This window comes from Struthio camelus, chromosome 1 (assembly GCF_040807025.1).
Source record: "Struthio camelus isolate bStrCam1 chromosome 1, bStrCam1.hap1, whole genome shotgun sequence".
Lineage (NCBI taxonomy): Eukaryota > Metazoa > Chordata > Aves > Struthioniformes > Struthionidae > Struthio > Struthio camelus.
Window position 1 is genome coordinate 88,535,515 of NC_090942.1, and position 22,915 is coordinate 88,558,429.

Below are 22,915 nucleotides of genomic sequence, written 5' to 3' on the forward strand. Positions count from 1 at the left end.
TCCACTGTCCCTCTCAGACAGAGGGCAGCTCTTCCCATCTGCCCCCCAAAAAACAGTTGTTGTATTATGTGGAATATGTATGTTTAGGAGATATTCCTTGGTTTGATCTGTTGATTTATATTAAAGGCCTGGGCTTATGCCTTTACCTAGAGAGCACTACTGTGCAGTCTTAAGTAGCCTGCATCCTGTTTCTGCTAGATTAAAAGAGAGCATTTGCATCTGAAAGCACAGAAGGAGATGGAGAATTCAACTGTTCTGGTCACAGACAAAGTCATTTCACCAGTAATTTAGTGTCACAGACAACTTCTCCCCATTGCAGACCAAGAGGAAGGGAAAGACTGTCCCTGGCAATAGCCAAGGTGAAGGGGTGAGGAGACATGTCAAGGTGTTGCAGTCCAGCAGGCTATAAACCCAAGATGCTGTGGAAAACCCAACGCACTATGAGGGAGGACACTGGGAACAAGATCTCCAAAGAGGACTAGGCTTCTTCCCTCATAAACTGTATCTCTGTCCTCTATGCTTCTCTGTTACACAAGGAAGATGAAGTACCCCTTACTGGAAAAACCTCTTGCTCTGGAGAAACACTTTCTTAGATTATTCAACCCTTTCTGCTGCAAACTGCTACTGGAAAGCCACTGTCAAGCTTCATCACAGCCCATGAATAGGACTCTTCACCTTCTGTCTGCTGGGACCTACCCAACGTATCTACCACATTTACCCAAGGAGATAACAGCTTTGCTCCTAGATCTGAAGGAAACTAGAGCTATTTTTTTTCTAGACTACCACAGATGCTAGAATATTTATATGCATTTGACAGAGGGGTTTATGAAGCCCAGTGTTTACTGCTGCCCTTTCAAACTGCTGATTTAAAAGGTTAGTAATTTTCACCTTTGCCCAAACTGCAAAACTTCTGTGATACTTCCAAGACAACCTTCTGCAGAGGTTTACTGTCCTGGCACAGGAAGACTGTGCAAGCAGGGCTGTGCAAGAAGAGATGGCTGTAAACAGACTTTGACCAAACTGAAGATGGAAGCCTTGACGTGGCCCTGAGCACGTTCTCCATCTTCTGAGGGTTTGGCTTCCTGGACTCAAGGCAAACTTAGATAAGAATATTGGTGTCTTGCTTTGAAAATCCTCAGCAAGGTTCTACGGCTCCTTTGCCTGGGAGCTGTATTTAAGCTCAGGTTCTCACCTTTGATCCCTGTCTGAGCTACAATGCAGCCAGGCCCATTCCTGACCCTACTGATCTAAGTTCACACCCTGACATCCTTTATCTTCCTGCTAAGGTACTGTGGGACTGTTCCTTTATTAGGAAGGCCACTGCCCCTGCCTGCCTTGCTCCGATTCTCAGCTCCCAGCTTACCCTCTCTTTCAGAGCAGCCTGCCCTTGCTGCTCCCAGACAAACAGCCCACTCAGTTCACCCTGTTCATCTCTGCAGTCAGCACAGACTGCTTGCCATTTACAAGTGTTGCAAGAATCAAACCTGACAAACCTCTACAGGCTGTAGAAGCCTCCTATTGTCTGATATGCTAAATAGCAGGGCAACTAAAAGTTCTCCCGCTTGCTAGTTTTATCCTTGTTCTTACACAAGGATATTACACAGTATTATACACACCTACAGCCAAGCCTGTTCCCATGGGTATTTTAGTATTTTTTGGTTGTTTTTTTTTTTTGTTTTTTAAAACCATTTGGAATAGCCATAGGCCATTTTTGTCTCCTTCTTCCAGGCTCCTACTTCTTTGCCCAGGCAGAGGCTGAACCTCCATCACCTTTAAAGCTGCTCTTGTCCAGCCTGCTGGCCATGATGCACTTGCAGAAGGACAAGTAGGCTAATGGGGGCTTGTCGGAGACATAAAAACCTTCAATCCGCAGAGCTGCCAAAGCAACAACAATTTGACAATTTAGAAGACTCGCAACATTCTTTTCCCCAGCATTACTTAGTTTAATTACTATTTTTGCACCAGTACATCTTATGCTTTATATACATATATCTTTAATTTTTGCTTCTTCAGCTTTTCAAACACATAAATTAGTATTCTGAAGATAATATATAAGACAGAACACAGAATAAGAGGCTCCTGGTTAGTTGCTAATTGGTGCTATAAACTTCCTTGGTTTGGGGAACTGATACATAGTTGAAATGACATGACCTGACAATGATATGCAAAAAAACAAGCCAGGCAGCAGAGTCCATGGCTTAGCCTAGAGAACGCAGGGAAATAAAACGGACAGCTAGCAGATTACAAATTCAGAGGAGGCTGGGAACTGATGTACAGTGAGACTCAGGAATGACTGGGGTGGGGGAAAAGCAGGGGGAACACCAAGAGAGCCAGGGGATCAGGATTAAGTGACTAAAAATGACAGCCAAGAGCAGTCTGGTCTCCACTTCCCCAAGTGGAACTGCAGCAGCTTTATAGCTATTTAAAAAAAAAAAAAAAATTAGCTTCCCAGAGGGATGATCTAAGTGAAATTTTGTCTCCAAAATACCCGGGGTGTAATAAGACAAAAAGGACCAGAGACCTTTGCAAGTGCAAGGTGTATACAGCTAACTACTCTTCAAGAGCCTCATCATGAAATTTTAGCCCCAGAGGGCAGAATTTACTTGCACAGACGCCCTTGCAGAGGGTATCTCAGTGACAAGAGTCTTGCTGCTGGTTGAATGTTCACAAGAAGCCTTCCTGTGAAATACAGAAGTCTAGCGTTCTATGAAGTGGGTCAGAGCTACAGGAAGGTCATTGAGACCATCTTTGCTGCTAGTGTTTTGGCTAATCAGCTAGCATGGAGGGGCTTGTGTTTTCTAGCCTTCCCTGGAATGTTGCCCAGGGTAACCGGCAGACTCATACCCAGGATCACATCCATAGCTGCTATAGGTGGGATAGTTTACAGACTAAGAGGGCCCTTATCTCTCACAAATGGAACAGGAGAGACTTTCTTAGGCCTTCTACCTCCGACTTTCTAACCTCCTAAAATATACAGGAAAGTAGAGACTCTTCAGGACAAATTAAAAAGTTACAACAACCAGATTATACCACTAGAAAGTTAGCTTCAAAAGGACAACCACAAGAAGGAACACAGGTGGGAAATCCAGCTGCCACAGCTCTCAAGATTGGGCTTCGTACACATTTCTTGCCCAAATGATGAGTGTGAAGTGAAAGGGGGAGAGGAGGTGTCCCTTCACTACAGAATACCCCATTTTCCCACCATGGTTCTTACTGCTGTGTAATACCTGTAACAGTGCACAGTCACCACATGTACTGCTGGACAAATACATAGGGCTCAGGATAGTGATGCAGGAACATGAAATGCTGAGAGGTGGGATCATCTGGTTGTCATCTAGTGTAAGTAACTACTAAATTATAAAAAGGCTTCTCTCCTCTCTCTCTCTCTCTTTTTTTTTTTTTTTTTTTTTTTTAAAAGAAAGCTATTTCCAAGCTCTTTATACCTCCATTTCAATGACATGGAGATCTTTGCATTGGGGGTGGGGGAAGGGGGCAAGAAGTTCCTCCAGTGAACCTACAAGCCAAACAAGGAGCCTCATAGTGGTGTGCCCATTTGGAGCCACAGCACAGTGGCAGCAGCAGGTCTACTTAGTGTCCTGCATGTCTCCTCCCACAAGAGCACAGGAACATCGAGCACTACCAAGAATTGCACCAAACAGAGGAAGAGTAGTGTGAGCATGGGGAGGTTCACTCCTCACCACAAACATGCCATAATTAATCAAACAGGATTTTGTGTTGAGACTTAGAGAGATAGACAAAACCTATCTCCCTGTAGCTTCCATTTATGAGTCGCAGCCAAACATAGCTGCCCTCAACACCGTAGGCCAAGCTGCAGAGACTCAAGTCACTACTGGAAGCAGCCACAGAAAGCAACAGGCCATACCAGAAAGATTTAAAGGACAAGGAACCCAGATGCACCTACCCAGCCTCCTCCTGTACCCACTTTCCTCAGGATTTTTGTTTTCCCTGTATGGAAGCATGTGGAAAAAGAGCTAGGATGCACCATGTAACAGCCAAGTGGGTAGAAGAGACGAAGCTACCTCTTTCCTCCTTGCCCACCATGTGAGGCATCAGTATGTTCTCTTTAGGTTCAGTGGTTTTACTGTGAGATCAAAATTAGTAAGCTTTGACTGAAATGAAGATCTACTTTAAAAAGGAGGGATTGTCCTGACTTGTTTTTGATTGAAGACTAGAGAGGTTTGTGCCTCCTCTGATCCCATTTGCTGCTTCTGGAGCCTCTTGGTCATCAGTTTGTTCCATTTCACTGCTTTGACCATTTAGAACTGGACCCAGTTGGATTGCTGAGGAGCCTGATTAGGAACAGCACTGAAAGAAGGAAAGAAAGGACAATCAAAGAAGCAGATCTAATAACAGACTTCCTAACTCATGGCTCTTCCAGTGCCCTTTCAGACTCCACCCTTCTTGTATGCTGTTCACTCCACCACAGTTTACCTGGATGCAGCATTGAAATCTCCCCAGAGGTCTGTGGTAGCTGGTGCCTTGGATGCAGATGCAGGAGTGCCTAAGTCTAACAGAATATCTAAGGCAGAAAAAGACAACAAGTAATCAAGAAGGAAAAAAAAAAAACCCTACAGGCATTTAAATTGTCACCTTACACAACCTCTCCTTCCTGATAGGTGCAGTGGCACAGCCTCTCTAAACAGACTCCAGCTCTACCTCCAGAAGGAGGAAGTTAAGAGTTTTTAAGGACTGAGTTTGTTATAACAGCTCCTTTTGCTGAATGTGCACTGAGCCTCCAGCATCTGCTACAGGAGTGCATCATCTTCAAGAACCATTCAGTCCCTGTCTCTCATACCAACTAACATTTTACCCCTCCCAGTAAACATAAGGCTCAGACCCAACACTAGTGGGCACAGACATCATAACAGTTGCCAAAGAGGCATCACTACCAGTACAAATCGCATAGTGGAGCCCAACCCTAATCAGAAGGCTGTGGTTTCTTCTCGGGTCTGTATATGCCATTGCTTAAATCTCTACCTTCTCTATACACCTCTGCATGGTCACACTTCTAGTACAACACCTAGAAAACTTCAGCAACTCTACTCTTGTCTCCTCCTTATAGCCCAGTCCCACTATACTCTGCACCTCCTTGTATTGTGTTCTTTATACTAAAGCTGCCTCTCTCCCTATTCCAAGCCTGTCAGTAAGTGCTTTTCCTGTATCTCTCAACAGCAACTACAGGCTGATCTATATTCTCCTGTGGAAAGCAAATGTGGACCTGGCAGTGCTTTTCTGGATGCCTCATGCAGCTCTGCCAGTGCCTGTCAAACAAGCAAAGTCAGAAAATCTAAGCATTTAAGTTGTATATCCAACCCCCCAGATCATTTTGACCGAGTCCCTTGGTTTCTCCTTTTGCAAGAGTAAGGGCCAAGATGCTGTGCAGGGGAAATGACCAGGCATTATTGTCAAACAAACGTGGAGATCCTCAGGTCAAAGACAACAAAGCCCTCAGGACACATCATGTCTCACAGGGCTTTTAACTGCGCTGTTGATACTGGACTTAACACCAGTTCCCTGAACCATGCCTCAGTCCTCTCTATGCACCTACTAGCGTCCGACAGATTGATTGCTCTGTGCTAGTGTTTACCTGCACTGCTCACGTTACTGGATTTCAGCATGGGCGGTGGTGTGACATGGCTGGCAATGGCTGTGGAAGAATGGGGAGGGATGGGAGGGACAGCAATTTTGCCTCCTGGTGGGGGTGGCAGCAGGCTTAGGCCCCCTGATCCAGATGCACGGGGCTTGGCTGCCCCTCCTTTCTTTGTTGTCATGTTCTGTATAAAAAGAGGGGACAAATGATGAAGCATCTCAACTGGCAAATCCAAAGAAAGAAGCTGGAGCAACCAGACTCCTTACCCCAATGTTCAGTTTGATGGTCTGTCCTTCCTTGAACCCTAAATCTAATTTGGGACGTGTGTCAGCTTCCTGGGATTCCTTGGAGATCTCAGTCTCCTGCTTCACCCACCTAAAAGAAAGAGGAAGACATAAGACCCTATGGCAAAGGGAAATGGGGCTTCAGAAAAATGCACAGTTCCTCCCTCCTGCCAAAGAACTAGCTTGCCTTGTCAGTCTAGCTACCTCATTGCTCCCAGTATAGCACAGCAAAAAATTCAGACCACAGAAGCCCAAAAAGCTGTTAAACACCACACCTGCAGCGTCACAGGACCCAAGCTTTTGGCTTACAGATCTGATCCTACAAGACCCTTAGCCTGCATGGTGGTTTAGAGCACACACGAGTGTGTGTTCCTGATGGAGCCACAGCTGGCCTTCAAGACTATCCCAAAGAAGCCTATGCTAAATGAATGTGCAGAGCTACCCACTGTGTTCCACAGGCCAGAGGAAAAACAGCATCCCAGAAGAGCCCAACTCACTTGAAGTGATCCTGCAAAGAGACGTTGAAGTCAAATGCATCACCCCGATCCGCGAAGCCAATGCCAATGAAAGCACTTCGTCCTAACAGTGAGACAGAAGGGGTCATTGGAAATGTCTTGCAAAGGTGCCCCTGTGTTCATTCTCTCCCAAATCCTTCTGCTTCTCCTAAACCAGTCTGTGCTACCTCCTTTGACAGCTCTGCAGCTGGACAACACAGGCACACAGCAGTTCTTTGCTCCTAGCCTATAGGATGCACCCTTCATCCCACGTGGCACTCTCCAAAACTGAATCCTCCTTCTCAGCCTCTGGACTCTGTGCAATGTAGAGAAGCCTCCTCTGCTGATCTTGCCTTCCTACCCCTCCAGGCACATTATCCAACCTTTTCAGCACTCCCAACATCATCTCAATCCACCTGGCCTACACTCAGCTTCAGCAGGTTAACTCTCTTCCACCCCCAGCACTTGGGCCATGCATGACTCCTTGACTCACCAGTTCCATTCTGAATCCGAATGACAAAATAGCGGCTGGAATCTGTCACCGTCTCCACTGCAATGCCAGGGTATTGGTCTATGGGAGCCTGAGCAAAAAGCTCCCCTATAGGCAAAGAATCAGGCGTTAACAAGAGCAACCTCTTTCTAAAAGATGATTGGGGCTGCCACGCACAGCTCTGAGCTGGCTTAGAAGCACAGGCTCCTAAGTAGCAACCACAGTTATAGTGTTGACAAGCCACACCCCTTCCCTTACCTGAAACCTTATCCTCTAGTTTTATGTATGCGGTTTTGCCTTTGGAGGTCACACGAAGTCGCCCTGTCCAATCCGGATGGTCCAGTTTCCAGTCAGAAGCCCTGAAAAAAAGAGCAACTCTTCACTGACAGTTCCTCAATATTTACATTTCTGCCCAACCAGCTCAGCTAAAGCCCCTGCTCCCAAACCTTCATCACATGAAGTTGCCTCATTCCGCTTCTCTCTCTTCCCACTAAGTTCGGGAGTCTGCTCCTCTCCATTGTGGGGTTAACTCCTCACTGAGGGTCTCAGCTCCTCTCTGTCACTACCAGTCTACATACGAGGCTCAGGATGGCCTTTCTTTCCTTCGGGTAAAGGAAAATAGATACAGTCCAGAGAACATCAACTCCCTGTCTTTACTTTTATAAACTTGCAGAAGAGGAGAGACTGAAACCCTAGAACTCAGTTGGGATAGTAAACCTAAAAAGGACTAATAAGCAACTAGTGAGCATCAGGAAGGCCTAAAAAATTTACAGCATGCTGAAAAGACACTTGATACTTTTTACAACAATGGGGTAAAATAATGAGTACTTCTAAAACTAGAGGCAGCTTGTTTACTCTATGTAAGGCACCACACACACAAGCATACACACAATCTTATTTGGCCCATCAAACTCTTTGCTACAAAACGTTGGGGGAAGGGGAGGAAAGAGTCAATCCTACAGCATTCTACACTCAGAACTGAACATTTGTGGCCAGGAATACCATCGACAGCAGCAACAGTTCAGCAAGACAAAGCAAGTGCTCCTGACACCATTAGTGTTTCAGAGCATAAACCAGTCACTCCAAGAACTCTGTGGAAGTAGCTCACAAAGTCATGTTCTGCTGGTTTTGGCTAAAGACAGAGAAGGTATTTCTAACTAACTTCTAGCCCCGCCAGAGTCACAATCAGCTTTTTCTGGCTTCCACCCCCACTGCTCCAAAAGCCAGTGGGCCAAATTTAACTTTTTGTTATACCACATCACGTTTGTGCCTCGGGGAGCAGAGCAAATATAATTGAGGGCAGAAGTTATTTCTGACTAGAAAAAGCACAGCAAGTGATTTACATCTTCATGTCCTGTGTGAGATTAACTAAGGAGACTCCCCATTCCCCTACAGCACAGAGGAGAACACTCTTGGTTTTAGGCACAGAGAATATACATCAGACTTGATACAGGTTTATCAGAAACATCAAGTACATCATCTGCAGCTGAAGTTTGTGAAACTGCAAGTGCGTAAGGCTTCAGAAAGCCTACTTGACTTGCTTAATGCCAAAGAGAGTGCAGACAGTTCAGCAGGTATTAGCACATAGAAGCCTCCGCCTCTCAAGCCTCTGTTTATTCACACAGAACAGACTGTGCTGACTCTGGGCAATTCTGCAGGAGCGCCTGAGCCAGCACACTCTGCCAGAGCAGTACCAGCTCTGCAGGGACAACGTGGGGTGGGGGGAGGGAGGGAGGGAGAGAAAGAAATACATCTACCACCAGAGAAAGCAGCTATGGTATGACTCAGAGCACACACAAGAACAGATTCGTGAAATAAGAAGAGGTCATTTTTACAAATTTACTTCTCCCTTGATCCAGGCTGCAAGCCCAGCACAATGCAGGGCATGGGCATCACAAAGCAAAACCGAGAGGCCCAAGGCCACAGCTCAGACCCCGGTTACAAGACAAAAACGAACGATAGCAACTCAGTGCATGACTGCACTACCTTTTCACTCTGCGAGAGCACAAGGAGCCCGCACCTTCCCTCAGCAACGCTTCTCCCACCCCAGTTCTGGCACCGTCAAGAGGCGCTGGCATCCCGCGGCGCAAGCGGGCCGCTGCCGCACAGGCACTGGCACCTACTCCAGCCACCGGCCCCCGGAGAGGACACCTCTCCCCACCTCAGCGAGGCGCCTACCTGCTCCAGGGCCGCCCTCCAGCTCCTCAGGCAGCGCAGAAAGGGGCTGAAGGGCGGCCCTGCAGCCAGTGCCGCCTCAGGGAGCCCCGGAGCGCAGCCGTGCTCCCCATGACGCCACGGCGGAGCGGCGCGGAGCGCGGCGGGGCGCGGCACAGCGCACAGCCCCCTGCCCAAACACAGATCGCCCGGCCTCAACCTCGGCCCCGGCTCCCTGGCACAGCACAGACCCCCCTTACCTGTATCCGCGGTTGGAGGTGCGCGGCGGGATGCGGTACACGTTGACATCAGGCTTCACACACAGAACAGACTCATACTCCAGCTCAGCCGCCGCCATCTCAGATATTAACCCCAACTACCTCAGCAGGTAACGGCGGGTGGGGAGCCTAATAGCCGGGGGCGCTTCCGACCGCCATGTTTACTGAGGGCAGACGTTGCCAAGGGCGCGCGCGTGTGGCCATATTGCAATCAGGCCGCGCTAAAGGCGTGGCGGAAGGCATCATGGATCGTGGCAGCAAAACGCTGGAGTAGGGGAGGGGAGGTGGCCATATCGAAACCGTTCCTGACAAAGCAATACGGATGGGTGCCATCTTGGATCCTGGCAGTTGCCACAGGGTTTCGCGCGGCCATACTTGATTCGGGCTGATGAAGTCGTGTCGAGCGCCATCCCGAATACTGGCGACTTCCCTTTCTCTCGGATACTAGAGTGGCGCGGAAAAGCAGCCATGTTGGAAATGGGCAGAATGGAGCAGGCGGCCACCGGAAGCCGTACCGCGTGCTGGCGTGGCTGCCCTGGCTGCAGGGGCCGCTTGCGCTGGCCCGGGTGCTAATGGCTCTGGCTGAGGGCATGGCCCGGGGCAGGATGCATGGCCCTCCTGGGCCTTCTTGGGCTCACCCCACGGAGCATGTGTGTATGAGCGGCCAGCCCAGCTTCTCCAGGAACAGAGCCACCCCAGGAAGTGTGAGAGCTGCTTCCCACATGCCCCATGCCCAGGGCAGGACCAACTGAGCACTTCCAAACCAAAGTGACACCAAGCAGAAGCTCACAGTGTTGTGTCATGTGCTGGAAAGCTGCTGCTCAGGCAGCAGCAGTCAAAACATGCAGTTCGGTTGTGTGCTTTCATGTATTTGGAGGTCTTTTAGTTCTCTGAATGTTCTGAGTACTGTTTTGGGTGCTTTGCCTTCTTTCTTTCATGTTTTTCTTCTCTGCAGCCCTAGGTCAGGAAGTTGGATTTTAGAGGAAAAAGGTTTTTTGTGTACTCTGTGGTTCTGCGACTAAGAGGCCCTTGGTAAAACAGCAAACCAAAGAGAAAGTGCAACACAAACCACTGTAAGTTTTCCAGCTAAAACTGGTGAAAGTGCATGTTAAGTGTGCTTAAGGTTAATTTCAGAGGTATGACTTCCCAGAAATTTGGCTAACCTAAGTATATAAATACTAATTTATTTATTAAATATAATAGGATAAATATTAGTAGCATTTAGACTGCTATTTTGTAATAGTCACTAACTTCCCAGTGGAAGCTGGTGCTGAAGTCTACCGCTGTACAGTTGCTTGTGGCGGACTCTAGAGAATGTTGACCCTGAAGACTGGGGAAAAAAGGGGTAAGGCAAGTTATGAACAAAGTTACGTTTGTCCACCCAGCCTGGGACAGACATAATATGGGCTAATTGTGCTAGGAAGTAATTTAAGCAATCCATGGAACACTGAATAAGCATAGTTTATTGCTGAGGGTGAAACAAAGTGAATGAAATGGCGCTGAGTTTGGGGAATTATTTTTTTTCTGGTATGGTATAGTGTTAGTTAATGCAGTGAGAGCTGAAACTGTGTTTGGAGATTTGTTATCATTTTCATTCCAGGGGTAAGTGGAACTGGGTGGTAATAAACCTCAGCCATAGCATTCTAAACAAGCAGTCCTTCTGTCAGGCCTAAGGTCCAACTAGCCCAGCAGTATGTCTCTGACAGTGCCCACTACAGAAAATATTTGAAACAAAGGGAGTTTGTGCTACTAGTTCCATAGATCTGGTAAGCGAAGCCCAGAAAAGGAAGTCTTGAGTCATTAAAGTCATTGAGTCATTAAAACTAACAAAACAAAATACTTACAATTTAACTAGCCTATCTAAATGTAACTGGCCAAATTTTTCAGAAAAAAAAAATGATGTGGGCAGCTGTATGAATAGATACACACAAAGGAAGTATGACTGGTGTGAGCTGAGTACCTGAAAAGACCTGGTTTACTATGGAATTATGCAAATACACAACTTTCCCTCTGCCAGCTTGTTCTGCCTCCTTACAGCAGGAGGGAGGGGCTGGCACACAGGATTTCTGTGGCAGATCTTGATGCTCCAGGGAGCAGAGGCCCCCACTTGAGTGAAGCAAGCTGCTCCCTGCCAGGCTGCACACTGGAGCAGGCAGATAATCTGTCTATCTTCCTGGGCAATGAGATTTGAAACCCTTCAGGCAGCCTGGACAAGAGCAAATGGGAATGTGTGGAGCCAATACTTAATGCAGGTAGGTGCCACAACGTAAAAGAAAGCTCTGCCTCCCTGCTTACAGTATGGCAGGGTTATGTTGCTTGCCAGATTGTCAGAATAAAAGAAAAGGTAAAAGACAGCACGGTTCTGATGCTGTACTGAAGCTAAAAGAGGTTAACGAGAGGCAAACCTTGGAGGAGAAGGCAACAGAGTTGCTTAAAGAAAGCATATTGAACAGCACAGAATTACACTTTCCTCACATGAGGAGAGGCTGACAGAGCTGGGACTGTTTAGCCTGGAGAAGACAAGACTGAGGGGGAATCTGATCAATGTGTATAAGTATCTGAAGGGAGGGTGTCAAGAGGATGGGGCCAGACTCTTCTCAGTGGTGCCCAGTGACAGGACAAGAGGCAACTGGCACAAACTGAACCACAGGAAGTTCCGTCTGAACCACTTTTTTACTCTGAGGGTGACTGAGCACTTGGAACAGGTTGCCCAGAGAGGTTGTGGAGCCTCCATCCCTGGAGATATTCAAAAGTGTGTGGACACAATCTGGGCAATGTGCTCTAGGTGACCCTGCTTGAGCAGGGGGGTTGGACTAGATGATCTCTAAAGGTCCCTTCCAACCTCAATCCTTCTGTGATCTGTGGGTAGCCTGATAATAATCCATGCAGAAGAATCATTTGAGCTTTTACTTTGGTTTGATTGTGTTTCAGAAAAAATAATGCATTGTCCAGTAATGTGCATGAAGCCTATCTTAATGGATGGATACAACATATGGCACATATTCCTTCTGTGCATAAAAGGCACAAGGGAAACCCACCTTGCAAAATGAATCACTTAAAATCTTGAAACAAGCGTTTACATAGAACAATCCAAACACTATTTCAGACAATGACTCTTTCACTGAAAATGCCCTGGTAAAAATTCTGACTCAAATCATCCTCCAGTACTGATCTTTTATTTTGAAGAGCTGCTTTTTCATTCTGTGATCTATGTATATACCCGTTTTGCCAAGCTTGTTTCCTGCTTGATGTGCAAAAGGCTTGTGCCTACCTGAACTTACCAAGCAGTGCACGAGAATGGTTTTGGGTTATCCAGGGGATTTTCTAAAGAAGAGAAACTGAGGAATATCAATACAGAGCAACCTTGCTGATTCCTGGAGTTACTGCAGCAGCAGCCAGTGAGTCTCTATGAAACTAAGTACATACTAGAGACAATGAAAAAAAAGAATATAGTAAAGATTGGCCACTAAAGCACCACAGCATGCTCTCTGGCGATGCAGTTATGCTAGCTATGGCTAAGCTTTATAGGGAATGTTTTGGACATTTGTTTAGGAAGATGAGCTTGACAAATACACAGGGAACTTTCAGCATCTGGGAAAGATGACAGCTATCTAGTGGCTCCACCTGCTCAGAAATGAACAGGGAGTCTCAAAGGGTCTGTAAAGCTTTGGAGAACTGCAGAAAAAGTAGTAAAAATACAAAATGGAAGTGGAATTCTCAATTCTTGCCAAACTGTTCTGGAAGCAGCCTGCATTCTCTTGAGGGTGGGAGGTTTTTGTAAGTATACCTGATCACATTTATTGAAGAGCAATTATCTATGAGTGTAACTAGTAACTGGTGCAGGTTTGTACTAACAAACAGAATCACAGAATCCTTTAGGTTGGAAGGGACCTCTGGAGATCATCTAGTCCAACCTCCCTGCTCAAGCAAGGTCACCTAGAGCATATTGCCCAGGATCACATCCAGACGGGTTTTGAATTTCTCCAGCGAAGGAGACTCCACTACCTCTCTGGGCAACCTGTGCCAATGCTCAGTCACCCTCACAGTGAAGAAGTTTTTTCTCAGGTTCAGATGGAACTTCCTGTGGTTCAGTTTCTGCCCGTTGCCTCTTGTCCTGTTGCTGGGCACCACGGAGAAGAGGCTGGCCTCATCCTCTTGACACTCCCCCTGCAGATACTTGTACACGTTGATGAGATCCCCTCTCAATCTTCTCTTCTCCAGGCGAAACAGGCCCAGCTCTCTCAGTCTTTCTTCCTAGGAGAGGTGCTCCAGCCCTCTAATCATCTTGGTAGCCCTCCGCTGGACTCTCTCCAGGAGTGCCATGTCTCTCTTGTCCTGGGGAGCCCAGAACTGGACACAGTACTCCAGGTGAGGCCTCCCCAGGGCTGAGGAGAGGGGCAGGATCACCTCCCTCCACCTGCTGGCAACACTCTGCCTAATGCACCCCAGGAGACCATTGGCCTTCTTGGCCACAAGGGCACACTGCTGGCTCATGTTTAACTTGTTGTCCACCAGGACTCCCAGGTCCTTCTCTGCAGAGCTACTTTCCAGCAGGTCAACCCCCAGCCTGTCCTGCTGCCTGGGGTTCTTCCTCCCTAGGGGCAGGACCTTGCACTTGCCTTTGTTGAACTCCAGGAGGTTCCTCTCTGCCCACCTCTCCAGCCTGTCCAGCTCCCTCTGAATGGCAGCACGGTCTTCTGGTGTGTTAGCCTCTCCCCCCAGTTTAGTATCATCAGCCAACTTGCTGAGGGTGCACTCTGTCCCTTCCTCCAGGTCATTGAGGAATATATTGAACAAGACTGGACCCAGGACTGACCCCTGGGGGACACCACTAGCTACAGGCCTCCAACTTGATTCTGTGCCACTGACCGCAACCCTCTGAGCTCAGCCATCCAGCCAGTTCTCCATCCACCTCACTGTCCACTCATCTAGCCCACACTTCCTGAGCTTACCTAGGTGGATGTGGTGGGAGACAGTGTCCAAAGCCTTGCTCAAGTCCAGGGAGACAACATCCACTGCTCTGCCCTCATCTACCCAGCCAGTCATTCCATCCTAGAAGGCTATCAGATTGGTCAAGCATCATTTCCCTTGGGTGAATCCATGCTGACTACTCCTGATCACCTTCTTGTCCTCCAGATGCTTAGTGATGACCTTCAGGAGGAGCTGTTCCATCACCTTTCCAGGGATGGAGGTGAGGCTGACAGGCCTGGAGTTTTCTGGCTCCTCCTTCTTACCCTTTTTGAAGACGGGGGTGACACTGGCTTTCTTCCAGTCCTCAGGCACCTCTCCTAATCTCCAGGACCTTTCCAAGATGATGGAGAGTGGCCTACCGATAACATCCGCCAGCTCCCTCAGCACTCGTGGGTGCATCCCATCGGGGCCCATGGATTTGTGGATGTCAAGTTTGGACAAAAGATCTCTAACCTGATCCTCCTCCACCAAGGGAGAGTCTTCCTTTCTCCAGCCTTCCTCTCTTGTCTCCAAGGTCTGGAATTCCTCAGGACTGGCCTTAGCAGTGAAGACTGAAACAAAGGCAGCATTCAATAACTCTGCCTTCTCTGTATCTTTTGTCACCAGGGCACCCGCCCCATTCAGCAGCGGGCCCACATTTTCCCTAGCCTTCCTTTTGCTATTGATGTATTTGAAGAACCCCTTCTTGTTGTCCTTGACATCCCTTGCCAGATTAAACTCCAAATGGGCCTTAGCCTTCCTTGTCGCATCCCTGCACACTCTGACAACGTCCCTGTATTCCTCCCAAGGGGCCTGTCCCCTTTGCCACATTCTGTACACTTCCTTCTTCTGCTGGAGTTTTGCCAGGAGCTCCTTGCTCATCCACGCAGGTCTCCTGCCCGCTTTGTCGGACTTCTTCCTCAGAGGGATGCACCCATCTTGAGCCTGGAGGAGGTGATGCTTGACTATTAACCAGCTTTCTTGGACCTCGCTTCCTTCTAGGGCCCTGTCCCATGAGATTCCTCCAAGAAGGTCCCTGAAGAGGCCAAAGTTTGCCCTCCTGAAGTCCAGGGTTGCAATCCTGCTTATTGCCCTGCTCCCTCCTCGTAGGATCGGGAACTCCACTATCTCATGGTCACTGCAGCCAAGGCTGCCCCCAACCTTCACAACTCCAACTAGACCCTCTTTGTTTGTTAGTACAAGGTCCAGCAGCACACCTCTCCTTGTTGGCGTCTCCACCACCTGGGTCAAGAAATTATCCTCGATGCTCTGCAGGAACCTCTTTGACTGTTTGTGCCTAGCTGTGCTCTCTTCCCAGCTCATGTCAGGGTGGTGAAAGTCCCCCATGAGAACCAGGGCCTGTGATCGTGAGGCTACTTCCAGCTGTCTGTAGAAGGCCTCATCTACTTCCTCTTCCTGATCAGGTGGCCTGTAGCAAACCCCCACAACAGTGTCACCCATGTTACCCTGCCCTTTAAGCCTTACCCATAGGCTCTCCACTTGCTCTTCAACCAACCCCAAGGCACAGCTCCATGTGTTCTAGTTGCTCCCTCACATAAAGAGCAACTCCACCACCTCGCCTTCCTGGCCTGTCTTTCCTAAAAAGCACATAGCCAGCCATGACAGCATTCCAGTCATGTGAGCCATCCCACCATGTCTCTGTAACTGCAACGAGATCATGGCCCTGCGACTGCACACAGATCTCCAGATCTTCCTGCTTATTCCCCATGCTGCGTGCATTGGTATACAGGCATTCCAGAGAGCCAGTCAAGCACGCAGGTTTCCCAGGAGAGGTGCAAGAGGAGCCTCCATAGCCATGTTCCATGCTGTCTCCCCTGGCTGTATGCACCCGCTGAAGGCATCCTGACTCGAGCGGTGTTTTACTGACTCCCCTGCCACTACACCACTCCCCTTCCCCCATCTTGCCTAGTTTAAAGCCCTCCTTACCAGGCTGGCCAATCTGCTGGCAAAGACGCGTGTGCCCCGCTTGGTAAGGTGGATCCCATCTCTCCCCATCAGCTGTTGATCTTCAAACAGGGACCCATGGTTATAGAAACCAAAGCCCTGTTGCCAACACCAGCGGCGCAGCCAGTTGTTAACTTGGAAAACTCGTCTACTCCTCCTCCTGTCCTTTCCCCTCACAGGCAAGATTGAGGAGAAAACGACCTGGGCTCCCAGACCCTTGACCACCATCCCCAGAGCTCTGAAGTCCCGTTTGATGGTTTCCAGTTTGCCTTTCGTGTCGTTAGCACCCACCTGGAAGATCAGCAGAGGGTAGTAGTCCGACGCGTGGACAAGCCTTGGCAGTCTTTCCATGACAGCTCTTGTTCGAGCCCCTGGCAGGCAGCAAACCTCTCCGGACAAGAGGTCAGGTCGGCAGATAGGTGCCTCTGTCCCCTGCAGCAGGCACTCGCCCACAACAATCACTCGCCGCTTCTTCCGGGGGTTTCTGCATGGCACAGGGTCTGCCAGGCCAGTTGCCTCCCTCAGAGCCATGCCCAGCTCCTCCTCAGCGTGTGGGGGGGGGGGGGGGGGGCGCTAAACTTGTTCTTCAAGGGTAACTCTTGAGGAGGAGCAAGAGCCTTTCTCCTTCTACGAGAGGTCACCAGCTTCCAGCCCTCTTCAGCAGTGTTATGATGCACCTTTACACACAGTGCTGAGCCCTCTGACAACTCCGCTGCAGTGGGGGGGTGGGGACTCCTGGAGCTGCACAGTCTCCGAGAATACTCTGTCAATCTCCTACTCTTCCTCTCAGATGCTACGCAGCCTACTAACCTCCTCCCACAACTCCTTTATCTGGTGACGTAACTGGTCAACCACAGCACACCTTGCGCAGGAGAGCTGACTGTCAGCCCAGGCCCCACAGAGAGGCCCCAGGCACTCCCCACAGCCTGACCCCTGCAGAGCTGCATCTGCTGTCTGAGGGTCTGTCTGGGTTGAAGCCTCAGACACAGCTGATGCAGCACCTCCAACAGCCACTGGGGAACGTGCTCTGCGGTGTGTCATGACCATGCCCCGGGGAAGGACACACCACTGTGCAAAATGGAGAGGAGCCTTCTTTGCCTTCTGGCACCCTTCTGCACAAACAGCTGCACAAACTGCTGCCTCTGTTGGCTGCGCTCTGGGAGCTGTGCTCTAGGCCTGGCTCTTATATAGGCCTCTGCCTAGCAGTGACTCACAAGGGTGCTTGACCCACCCAATCAGCAGCCACCTGAAATAGCAATATATATGACAACTGGTATTAAAGTTTTAGCCAATTTGTTGTGGTGGCCAGCTGAGTCTATATGTTGAGATAAATTCCAAGATTAAGTAGAGCCTTTCTAAGCTAATTCAGTCTGTTTATCCTGTGGGGAAGGGAGGGACCTGGAAGAGAAGAAAAGAACATAGTATGGTGTTTTGGGGTTACCATCACAGCTGCAAGTGAAAGGTCTGGCCTGATCTGATCTAAATAACTGTTTTCTGAAAGTAATGAAATGTCTTCTTCCCTCCTTGCTCTATCTCCTTGAAGTGTCTAAGTGTCTACTTCATTAGGCCCTTCATGCTGAGGTGCAAAATGCCTCCTACTCAAACTGCTTAAAAGGTTCATTGGCCTGGAAACCTATACAGAGAGGTACCTCATCTTCTTATCAGTGGCCCGAGTAAGCTGCCTGGAGTGTAGGTAGTGTTTGCTATGTCTAGGTTGGCTGCAGGGGAGAGGGAATCAGAGCTAGCCCACGGGATGGAAAAAGATCTTCTTGCAAGGGAAAGTTTGGCTAGATCTAGCCGATTCCATGATGATGGGGAGGCTGTGGGCCCCTGGGAAAGATGACCAATAAGAGCACATTATTATTGTCCTATTAACAGGACAATTCATCTTACCCTCAGAGCACTTGCTGTCTGGGTCTGAGGAGTCCCTAGGAAAGGCAACTGAGAATAAGAGGCAGCTAGAGGGTCTATCCTGGCAAGCTGCTGACAGCCTATCAATCTGTGGTGAATGGCCCAGTCCTGGCCTGCCTGCCTGTTTCTGGTCAAATGGTTTTGTGTATGAGCCAGCATTCATATGTTTCACAGAACAGATGACATGCTCATGAACAGAACTCTTCCCAGTTCTGTTAATTTTCCAGACTGAAACCAAAATGCTGATGCTAATTCTTAAATGTCTGAGCTTTGCTATTTCTGCTGTCTCTTGATTTCCCAACTGGGGGGGTGGGGGGGGGGGGGGAGGAACCCTAATGTTAGACACTACTCTAGACGTCTTTTTTATAATCATTCTACTTTTTATGTTATCAGCATTTCAGTTAGCTACTTCTACTTTTTCATCGGTTAAGTTCCTTCTTAAAAAAAAAGTCATAACTACCCAGAAATGTCGCAAATCAGATTAAAATCCCTTTGAGACTTCCTGTAATGGCTTTGTTGGGTACAGTGTTCGGGTATTTGGTGAACTAAGCTGATTCAAGTTGGAACAGAAGCTGATCTGGATTGATAAGAATCCAAAATGATAAGAAATGGGATTAGCTAGGTGAATGTGCTGATCTGATAGAGCGTGAGGTGGCCACCAGACAGCAGACCAGGCACCTGATGGTAACGCAGCAGGGTTATGAGCTACACCAAGCAATGGTCAGTGTTATGCCAATAGGCAAGAGATCTGATTCAGTGTCTCAATCTGGTGTTGTTCTATGAAAACTTCATTTAAAGTATGTCATGCCTATCAGTCCCTTGCCTCCTATTATTCCTTAACTCAGGAGCCTATTTTATTTTGATAGTGTCAGGACAACTACTTTTTGTTTGTTTGTTTTCTTTTTCTAGCGGATTATACCTAAACCTTCAGATAGGAGCCATTTTAAGTCCTTCCAGCAGGGTGCAAGAACCTAAATAGTTAGTACACACATGCACATAGAGGAAAAAAGCAGTTCCTGAAATGCCATGAGAGTTTCATTTTTCAGTCACTCCAGAGCCAAGACAGGATGGTTCTTGTTCCCTGACATGCCAAAGTATCTGCTTCACTGGGGTAGGTATAATAAGCTGCAGAATTCTGCTTTCCTCTTGAACTTAAAATTTCTTATTGTTCACTCCTGAAAATCTCTCTTGCCCCTCTGTTTTTCCTTTCCATCTTCATAGCTACATAACAGCCTTTTTAACATTCTTGAAAACATAGGGTGAGCAGGATATTCTTATTAATGCATGTCTGTGTTTCCTTTGGTGTAGGATTTGTATTTTTACAAATAAAAATACAAATAGTATTTGTACAGCATCACTTGATTCTCTATCCTCTTTATACTGTAGTTACATTCTATACTATAGAGACTATATGAATAGAGTATGTAGAGTAATATAAGGACTCTTATAGAATGGAATATCTTTGCTTTGCTGAATTTCCTCTACTAAATAAACCAATATCCAAGTGCAAGAGTGATCGAGCAATTAAAGTTTTTCTACTGCTCTTTCGTATAGTTTAAAACCACACTTAAGTGTTCTGTGGTTACGCTTCTTTGATTTGCAATAAGAACAGCTTTTCTTACATCTAAAATGGTTGAAGAACATTATTGCTATTATTCTGTATTTTAATCTTTCTCTCTACAATGAAATCTCTCTCTATTCTTCTTAAGCCATTCACCTCTTGCCTTTCTCCTCATCAAGACTAGAAATGCAAAGAACTGGCAGAGAGCTCAGAAAACAGATACATGAACTAGAAAAGCAAAGAAAAGGAAATGCTTACTGAGACTTCCCTAAAAATGTCCTTTTGCAAATAGAATTGCTGACCTGTCTGTTCTATTTGTAATGTCCAGAAAATAGAATGGACTTATTTCATTAAGACAAGCATTGCTTTCTCAACCTAAGCCTATTTCACTGTTCATGCCAGGAGGAGAAATTGCTTATTTTAAAAGGTAGAGGAACCACAATGCTGACTTACTTTCTGAGGAAGAAGAGCATATGCAAAGCTAGCTAGAAGTTGATCAAGGAAGACACTTGGAGATCATGGGCATGGGTATGAATAAAGTGAGACCTCCACTTTCGATTGGAGACTAAAAAGAGGGAGAAATGAAATCAAAAGGAATGACAGAGATAGGAGAACATAAGTGTATACAAAACCTCTATTTGAACAGTGGCACAATTTTTCTTGTGTGGCTTAGCCACCAGGTGAATGATGAAGCTGTATAATGGTCAGACTAGTAGACGTAAGCCTTTAGAACAAAGTAACATAGACCTATGCTTTTGTATCCAGAGAGTTCAGTGCCGTCACCTGACTCAGCAAGGGTTTAGTACAGATAAAGACAGGAATTTCAGAAGGAAGATGTGAACTGCCTACTAATTTGCTTTCTGTTTTATAGCTATAGAATGTCTCCACACCTGGGTAACAGCAGTTCACATGAACAGGCTGCTGTACGTTATGCGTCAGAATCCATTGGCTCCCTTGCTGTCTTCATTTTTGTGTTCATCATCGGTATCCCAGGCAATGGGTTAGTGATCTGGGTAGCTGGCCTGAAAATGAAGAGGTCTGTGAATGTTGTCTGGTTCCTAAACCTTGCTGTGGCTGATTTCATGTGCTGCTTGTCTTTGCCATTTTTCATTGTTCACCTGGTCCTCCATGAACACTGGCCATATGGCTGGTTCCTCTGCAAAGTCATTCCATCAGTCATCATATTCACCATGTTTGCTAGTGTTTTCCTACTCATGGCCATCAGCATTGACCGGTGCCTCCTTGTAAGGAAACCTGTCTGGTGTCAAAATCATCGAACAGTGAAGTTTGTATCACTAATGTGCAGTGGCATTTGGATTCTGGCCTTCATTTTCTGCTGTCCTGTCTTTCACTACCGTGAGACTATCACTTATGATGGCAAAACTGAGTGTGGGTACAACTTTAAAGATGATAAAATGCTAGATTATATGGATGATGATGATCTTGTAAATGAATCATTGGAAGAATACTCACCTTTAATACCAACTGGCACCTATGATCGCACCATCTTCACTCATCAACCTGTTGACGATTATCCAGATTTCCAGACAGAGAGCATATCCACCAACAAAGACATAATCACAACATCCCAGATTCTGTATTCTACAGTACCAGTAGACATAAACTTGCTGTTAACTTCCACTGCCTATCCTGACATCAAGCTGTTCAAATCTCCTAGTGGTCTGCCTAGTGCAGACTTGTCTGCACCATCCAACACTGACCTCCATTTAAAGCTACCTGACTTTCCTGATGGTTTGCTTGATTTTGACAATGTGTACAGTGCTAATGACTCACTGGGAAACTTCTATGAGGATTATTCTGTACCTCTCCCATTAATGGTCATAACCATCACCAGGACTGTCTTTGGCTTCCTACTCCCCTTCAGCATAATGGCAGTTTGCTATGCCCTTATTGCTTTCAGAATGCTTGCAAAGCAGTTTCACAAGCAACACAGCAAGATGCTGCGAGTGATCTTGCTTGTGGTAGCTGCATTCTTTGTCTGCTGGGCTCCGTACCATGTAGTTGGGATTCTGTCCTTTGTAGCTACTCCTGGAACAGGACTGAGGGAATCATTGATCCTCTGGGATCACCTCTCTACAGCACTGGCATATGTTAACAGCTGCATCAACCCCCTGCTCTATGTTTTTGTGGGGCGGGACTTCAGGGCAAAGGCACGACAATCAGTGCAGGGAATCTTGGAAGGTGCCTTTGTTGAGGAACTAACACATTCAACCCCTTACTCCCTTGACAGAAGTAAGATGTCAACAGATAAGGATGTTAGCATAGTCTAATGCAAGACTTCACACCACCACTGCAGGGACAAAGAGTGCATCATTGACTTTCCACTTACAGCTTTTTTTTCTCTCTAACACATTTAATTAATCTGCAGAACTGCACAGAGAGCACTGAGATAGTTCACACAAGAACTGCTAACTCCCCTTTATATCCTCTTCTATAAAGACAGGGAATTGAAATACCAAGAGTAATCATCTCTGAGGGAAGACATTGGTGAGGAAGACCACTCAGAGTACGTTAACCTTTAAAGAAGAAAGAAGGCTTGCAAAATGATTTGTGGGGGGAATCATATAATTTAACCTCTGAAATACTAGATGACTATGTTATTAAAGTTATTTGAATATTATATCTATCATGGATGTTTTGCATTTCCTGTTTCTGATAAACTGCAGACAGAACTAGCTTTGATGTCTCTCCTTGAAATCTGTCAAACTCACCTTACCTCTCCTTTACCTGTACTTGGGACTGGAGGATTTTTTTTTATTTTTATTTTTTTGCTGAAGATGTATGTACCTAGAGGGAAGTGCTACCTTTTCTCACAACAGCGTGTTGGAACTTCACTTTCCCCAGACATGATTTTCATGCCAGTGGATGCCCAAGATATTTCTTAAGTCTCAGCAAATACATCACTGTACACTAGTAACTAATCAATTCACATGCTATAGGTTTGTTCATTAACATGCACTCACTCAATCTCTCCCTAACACTCTCTTTACCACTAGAGTCCCACATCATCTTTTGAGGATGTGGTCTGAGATAATCTGAATGTCCCTACTGCATTTTAAGACAGTACACAAAAAGAATTTGAACATGTGCAGTCATTCAAATTAGGGTGCCCCTGGTCTATCATCCTTTTAGTGAAACCTTGGAATTGAGAAGTGATATCCTGTATTCTAACTGCAGGAGGGTGCTGTTGAGGCTC

At 46.9% G+C, this 22,915-nt stretch overlaps 2 protein-coding genes across 4 annotated transcripts; one reads left to right on the forward strand and one right to left on the reverse strand.

Moving 5' to 3' along the window:
* Positions 1–1,919: 1,919 nt before the first annotated feature.
* NECAP1 (NECAP endocytosis associated 1) lies at positions 1,920–9,649 on the reverse strand. The gene is made up of 8 exons (XM_009682289.2): positions 9,294–9,649; positions 7,138–7,238; positions 6,883–6,987; positions 6,393–6,474; positions 5,878–5,986; positions 5,609–5,795; positions 4,453–4,540; positions 1,920–4,326 (listed from the first exon to the last, which is right to left on the reverse strand). The coding sequence occupies exons 1-8, from the start codon at positions 9,389–9,391 to the stop codon at positions 4,278–4,280; spliced, it is 819 nt and encodes a 272-aa protein (XP_009680584.1). The 5' UTR covers positions 9,392–9,649; the 3' UTR covers positions 1,920–4,277.
* A 599-nt stretch (positions 9,650–10,248) lies between these two features.
* C3AR1 (complement C3a receptor 1) lies at positions 10,249–22,341 on the forward strand. Of its 3 annotated transcripts, XM_068955271.1 has the most exons (4): positions 10,263–10,384; positions 16,406–16,628; positions 19,047–19,248; positions 20,570–22,341. In XM_068955271.1, the coding sequence occupies exon 4, from the start codon at positions 20,577–20,579 to the stop codon at positions 21,987–21,989; it is 1,413 nt and encodes a 470-aa protein (XP_068811372.1). In that variant the 5' UTR covers positions 10,263–10,384; positions 16,406–16,628; positions 19,047–19,248; positions 20,570–20,576; the 3' UTR covers positions 21,990–22,341. The 3 variants fall into 3 exon arrangements, with proteins under 3 accessions (XP_068811369.1, XP_068811372.1, XP_009680583.1); XM_068955268.1 differs by lacking the exon at positions 16,406–16,628 and having other exon boundaries at positions 10,249–10,384; XM_009682288.2 differs by lacking the exons at positions 10,263–10,384; positions 16,406–16,628 and having other exon boundaries at positions 18,554–19,248.
* The last annotated feature ends 574 nt before the right edge of the window (positions 22,342–22,915 follow it).

Coding starts and splice junctions, on each gene's coding strand:
- NECAP1 (XM_009682289.2), bottom strand. CDS start 9,391: ATGGCGGCGGCTGAGCTGGAGTATGAGTCTGTTCTGTGTGTGAAGCCT. Junction 7,239..9,293: donor ACCTCCAACCGCGGATACAG/GTAAGGGGGGTC, acceptor TCTTTTTTTCAG/GGCTTCTGACTGGAAACTGG. Junction 5,987..6,392: donor TCTTTGCAGGATCACTTCAA/GTGAGTTGGGCT, acceptor TCTTTCTTTTAG/GTGGGTGAAGCAGGAGACTG.
- C3AR1 (XM_068955268.1), top strand. CDS start 20,577: ATGTCTCCACACCTGGGTAACAGCAGTTCACATGAACAGGCTGCTGTA.